We start from the raw sequence: 6,180 nt of genomic DNA, 5'->3' as shown, positions 1-6,180 counted from the left end.
GTCATAGCCAAGTAGTGGGCCATAGCCTGAGGACCCCTACTCTTTCATGTTTAACAATAAAGATAAAAAAATATATAAGATAACCTTAGACCTGCTCCATGGTGCATTTCTATCTCCTCTACCCGCTTCAAGGACTTGATCTGTCCCAATTTATATTCAGAGTTATCTAATGATAGGTTAAAATGAGCAATTACCTAGTCATTCAATGCCAAGGGGAGACATGTCCTTATTCTTGGTCCTACATGTCAAACCTACTGGACAGAATAGACTAGAAAATAATATACTTTATTGAGGTAGGATATAGAAACAGAATCTTGCATGTCTGATTGTACTGTATCGCCCACCCTTCTTCTTATACCTCAGTTGAATCAAGCAAACATTTGACTCAGCTGCTTCTAAATATTATCTTGTTTTCCAGGACTTAAATAATGTTTAAACCCTCTTTGCCTAGGTAAAGGTTGTTATATTTCTATCAAGGTCAACTCCCTTACTCTGCACAAAGATTTCCAATAGCTGTCATATATAACAGTTGGATCATTACAATACTTTTGTTAATCCTAGGTCACTTAGGCACTATGAGTAGAGACAGCAACTTCATTATAGGAGTATAATATTTATTAAAATGGATAAAAGAAAGAGTGTACAACACTATTAAAAAGCAACTCATGTTCTCCTTTGACAAACATAACCAGAAACACATTAGACTGAACAGGCATCAGAACCTCTTGAAGGCAGAAGACAGAGATTTGCCCCCTTGGAAAGGTGGGGAATTCCACACTGCGGAGCTTGTGCGCTTGAAATAACGTGGCTTGCTCTTATCGAAGATTTCTTCCAACTTGGGACTCTTCACTACTCCAAAGAGTGCTTGGGTGTTTGGTGGGTTATAATATTGATGCATGATTGCTTGGCCTAGTTGATTTCCTAAGGGAGGGAAGAATCAACATATTGACTGCCATCGATGGTTTGTATTGTGAGGTTTCAGTTCTTAAAATGCACAGCAAGGATTCCCAAGATTCCCAGATACATTTCCCCCAATCTCACAGAGGAAATGGTCTTCTTTCCTCATAATTCAAATACATACAAAAGACAGTAGCAACAATTACGAACATTTTAAAATGAAAAAAAAAACAACAACAACCCTGAAATTAGAATTGATCTTGATTTTGTTAACAAAGCATTTCCTTCCTGAAATATTTTTGGACCATTATAGATTCCTGCTAGAAGCAGTGAAATCTACCTGTCAAAATATACTTAACAGATTTGGCCCATAAGAGAGATGAACATCCTATATAGAATGTAATTGTAAATTATTTGAAATATATTTATGCTATTTCTATAAAGTATTTTTTCTATATTAAAAATAAAAAGTCACCATTATTAAACCAGCAGGAAAAAGAAATTCTGCTTCCTAGCACATTTTTAAAATATATTCACAAAGTGTGCAAAAAGACCAACTGGTAAACCACCACATTTAAAAGACTATGTCAGGTTTTCAAATACATCATGAATACCACACTGTCACATTACACAGAATTTTCACATTTTTAGTAGCCCAGATCTTTAGAAAAAATACAGTTCCATGTTGCATTAAACTCTGATTTGTTTTTAAGCAAGCATGTTTAGAAGATGTTTGAAAATCTTATTAGACTACCGAAAGTTACAGTGGGTTATATCTAGCCCAGCATCTCATTCTCTCCCAAAGTACTAATGGCTTCTTACACAGCTTCTGAGCACAGATGTTCTGTTCAGCACTCAAAACTAATGCAGGATAAAGATGTTTTCTGTAAACCTGTCTCCCACTTTTAAATACAAAGGTGAACTACCATATTCTGTGATAACAGTTTCCATAAAATACTGGGAAACCTTCCACAACCTAGCACCCTCTTCGCATGTTACTATTTTGTCTCTGTGAATTCTTAGCAATTCTAGAAGCTGCACTTTCCACACATCTGAACACTGGATTAAGGCGATCTAAGCGAGTGCTTAGCTATAATGTGATTCAAAGAACACAGATGGGTTTCAACGTACCAGAAGCCCAAGCAGGGATGGTTTTGCGGGGCTGACTCTCATCATCCGTTGAATCATCACTGTTCAAATCCATTCCATAATCATTTAGATCAATCTTGGGTTGTTTGGGGCCTTGAGGTGTCATTGGATATGAATTATAGATAGGTGAGTTCTAGAAAAAAGAATGTCAGCAGCAAAATCAAGTCACTGGAACCTGGAATTACTAAAAGTTGCAGCACATGCTAGACGATATCTGCTAGTAGTTTCCCACTGTTTTGCAGAAGAGTAACCCACATAACTTACTCATCCTCATTCCCAAATAAACTCTCTAGTTCTTCCAACAATTACAGCAGTAAGTCCTAATTGTCTGAGCTGCATCCTCCCTTCCTTTTAAGCAGTTTTGGACATTTGTGGTAAAGCATAACCCAAAGATCTGAAGTCCCTTTCTATTTCAAGAAAAAAAAATTAAAATAGTCTAATTTCCCAACAATAAGCTCTAGGAAGCAGGATTTTTTTTTTAAAAAAAAACCAACGTATAGATCCATATATTTCTTTCTAGCAAGTTTATTTTCTTTCCTTAGATTTTAACTACTGATACTTTCAAGTTTCTCCAAATCTGTGAAAGGATGTCTCAGAGCGACAGACAGACAGACACACTAAAAAATCCCCCCCCCCAACACAACACATACACAGAGGGAGGAGTGATGGGAGAAGCAGATTTGATATTAAAATGACATAGAGCAATAAAATAGGCCAACATTTTTATTTGTTGTTTTTAGGACCAAGGCTATTTTATTCTGATTTATTCAGTGTCAGATTGTGTTTATTGTAGAATAATTAATTGGGAGCCACTCAGTTTGTTATAAGATGGGCAGCTATACCTTTTAAATACAAATACTAATAAAAAGTGACTGACTCCAGATGCCGCCAAGCTACAATTTCCAGCAGAAGGTGTATACAAAGAGATGTATCTATTCAACAACTGAAAAGTTGGAATTCTACTTTATTGGCATTACTAAAAATTGTTCTATATTTTAAATCCTAAGACTAGTAGAGGTAGCCTGTTTTCCAATATAATATTTAAGACCATATGTTTAGGGTTATTGTTACTTTTTGCTAATTATTCAGGGTAGTTCTGAGGTTACCTCAATATTCACGGTTCACAATATTCACAAATCTTAAGACTGGTAGAAGTAGCCTGCTTTCCAATATAATATTTAAGACCATATATTTAGGGTTATTGTTATTTTTTGCTAATTATTCAGGGTAGTTCTGAGGTTACCTCAATATTCATGGTTGCATTCAGTTGCTTATTAGCAACCTTTGCCTGAGCCTCTGAAGTTGTTTTCAATAGTTCCTCTTCTTGCTTCGGTTGTTCCTGCTAAAAAGATACCATACAACATTGAGAAAGGTCATTGCTGTTGCTCAACAGGATACAGATGAGATGGATGGAGGGCAAACATAACAGAAGACATTCAGAGAGGTGGAGTAGTCCCTTACCAACGTCCGCTCTTTTTCTTCCATTTCTTTCCCGAGCCTCTCTTTTTCTTTAGCTGCCTGTAAAACCTCTCTCTGCAAGCGGACAGCCTTTTCTTTTTCTTGCTGTTCATGCTTCCTGCAAGCAAACATGCTACATTTACCACCTGAAGAGAAAAGCAATCAATCTTTTCACCATTAACTCGAACCCTATGGCAGTCCTAGCTATGCTGTCGGGTACCTTAATCATATATTTGGGCATCTCAGAACCTTTCCCATGCCTACTTTTATGAGAATTCATGGAAGGATGCTCAGCTACTCTGTTCTTACCGCTGTGCCTGGATCTTTTCCTGCTCTTGCTTCTTCTCCAGTTCTCTCTTAGCAGACAGCTCTTTTTCTCTTTCCAGCTCAGCCTGGTGTTGTTCTGCAATCTTTCTTGCTCTTTCTTGTTCCTCCTCTCTTTTCTTCTGCATCAATTCCTTATGTCTACGTTCTTCCTCCTCCTAGGAAAAGATCTTGTTATTTTCCAACTGAAAGCCTGTCCATCTGAAAATCAGAGGAGTCAACGGGGGCAGGGGGAAGTCATACATGACACTAGCGACATCTCTTCCATAATCTCATATGAGATTGTGAACCTGAAGCATCCTGGGTTTTTTCCTACTCAATTCTCAATATGCAAGATTGTAAAGAAAAAAAAAGAAGCTAAAAAATTCTTCCAATTATACACAGTGACATTTTGAAGTTTATCTTTACTATGTGAACAGTTTCTCAGAAAAAAGTTCTATATAGGAAGAAAGTCTTAATTGAACTTGATCTTCCTAGTGCATTTTTGCAACCACTGTACTAATGTGGGTGCTATTGAGGCAAAAGCACTTATCCAAGTGCTTTCCCCATTGCTATGATTTTGGACTGATTCAAATCTGCATTGGATGAGATCTGTTTTATAACCCAGGTTTTCCTTGATGCTCATGATATAAACATATTTAATCTGGTTAATCTAAAGACCACCCAAAATCAGCAGAAATTAAAAGAATTGTATCAATAATAAATAGGAATGTATTCATTTCCCCTTCTTCAGTCTCCTAGGTCCACCACTGCCCTGCTTTTGCCCATCAAACCTCTACTTTACCAATTGCAGTGCTCTCTGTTTGCGGGCATCTTCCTCTTGCTTGCGCCGGGCTTCAAGTTCTTCCAGCTTCTTAGCCATTGCCCTTTTCTTAATTTTGCCTTCTGCAATTTTTTCCTCTCGGACCTAAAATACACAACTTGCCTGGTACATAGAACATATTCTGTTCAAAACATATAGTGAGCAGATAATACATTATGCCAACTGGGCAGGCAGTATTTCCATCAAGGAGGGCTGCAGTGTACACCTAGAAGGGAGTTTTGTTTCCAGCTTTGAGAAAAAATGGGGGAAGAGGATGCTTTGTTTTTCTACAGTTTTCATGTATTCCTCACCTCAGATTATTAGAAAATGATTCTAACACCTTGGTAGGAAAGTGTTGGAGTAAGTAGAGAAGTAAGAATCATAAAAAGGTCTTATGATCTATACATGGAAGAGAGATTCTAGAGTTCTACAGCAGCGGCTTAGAAAAGAACTAAGTCCAAAACATGAATGTGATGTAGAATTATATTCTGAAAAATTTGGAACTGAGTGAAGTATGAATAACATGAATCTATCCTACATGGGAACAGCAGTAGCTCAGATGTTCTGCTGTATCTGAGCTAAAAGTTTCTAGAGATCAAGGGTGCCAAACGCGATTTCATTGAGGGCCACATCAGGGTTGTTTGACCTTGGGAGGCCAGGGTAGACGTGGTCAGCATGATGTCACTCATGGTGGTGGTGGGGTTTGCCTGTGGTGGCCCAAGTGCTCTGCCAGAGAAAACGGGCTCTCGAGCTCTGTTTTTGGCTGGGACAGTCTCCTGCAACCCTGTGAGCCAGTCTTTCCCTATTTCCAGGGCGGCCCTGTGGGCCAGATCTAAGCACCTGCACTGTGCCAGATCCAGCCCCCGGGCCTTGAGTTTGACACTCCTGCTACAGAATTTACTTTCCATCAATGCTGTGAGAAATCTGATAAATATGGTTCTGGTGTGGCCAAGGTTCAATTTGTTATTTAAAAGTAGATTATGATCATATTTCATTGTTCTAATATGTATATGTTGTTTCTGTTTTTATTACTGTTTTCTTCTTTCTAAGGTTTAGTTTTATTCTTTTGGCTTTTTTGCATTATCATTTATTACCTTATTGGATTCTTTTCTTTTTCTCTTTTGTTACAGATTAAAAAACAAGTTTTTTTAAAAAGGAAATAAAAGTTATATGTGGTATATATATTTTTTGCACAAGTCTGAAAAATCTGGTATAAATAGTAATGTGGTACAAAGACTAGGACTAGTTCTGAGTTGAGAGCATGATTTTAACAATCTCACCTGGCTTTAGCAGAAGATACACTGGCAATATCCTATATGTAGAGATCCCGTCTTTCCCAAAAGCTATCTCACTGCATTTACCTTCTCATTCTTCTCTTCATGGTGAGCCAACTTTTGTTCAAGTCGTTTTTTCTTTTCCTCCTCTAACTGCTCTACTCGCTCCCGAGCCTGCAACACCTTTTGAAGGCGCTCTTCACGTTTACTGAGGGCACACAGGAGATCAGTTAGAAAAAAGTCAAAAAGATCAGGAGAATATAAAAGGAACAGCCA

The 6,180-nt window shown here is 37.8% G+C and overlaps 1 protein-coding gene across 7 annotated transcripts in view; it reads right to left on the bottom strand.

Annotated features, from left to right (window-relative positions):
• Window positions 1-597: 597 nt before the first annotated feature.
• Window positions 598-6,180, bottom strand: part of INCENP (inner centromere protein) — a 29,406-nt gene continuing 23,823 nt past the window's right edge. For all 7 annotated transcript variants that reach the window (XM_087950656.1, XM_087950661.1, XM_087950658.1 and 4 more), the window contains exons 12-18: window positions 5,992-6,112; window positions 4,613-4,735; window positions 3,814-3,986; window positions 3,508-3,622; window positions 3,290-3,388; window positions 2,029-2,179; window positions 598-921 (exon numbers count right to left, since the gene is read on the bottom strand). In XM_087950656.1, the coding sequence (XP_087806782.1) occupies window positions 716-921; window positions 2,029-2,179; window positions 3,290-3,388; window positions 3,508-3,622; window positions 3,814-3,986; window positions 4,613-4,735; window positions 5,992-6,112 (988 nt within the window). In that variant the 3' untranslated portion in view covers window positions 598-715. The remainder of the gene's footprint in view (window positions 922-2,028; window positions 2,180-3,289; window positions 3,389-3,507; window positions 3,623-3,813; window positions 3,987-4,612; window positions 4,736-5,991; window positions 6,113-6,180) is intronic.

This window comes from Notechis scutatus, chromosome 1, assembly GCF_049901735.1.
Source record: "Notechis scutatus isolate UNSWTSFEM ecotype Mainland chromosome 1, rNotScu1.2, whole genome shotgun sequence".
Taxonomy (NCBI): Eukaryota; Metazoa; Chordata; class Lepidosauria; order Squamata; family Elapidae; genus Notechis; species Notechis scutatus.
Note: the sequence above shows the minus strand (reverse complement) of the source record. Positions and strands in the feature narration are given on the sequence as shown.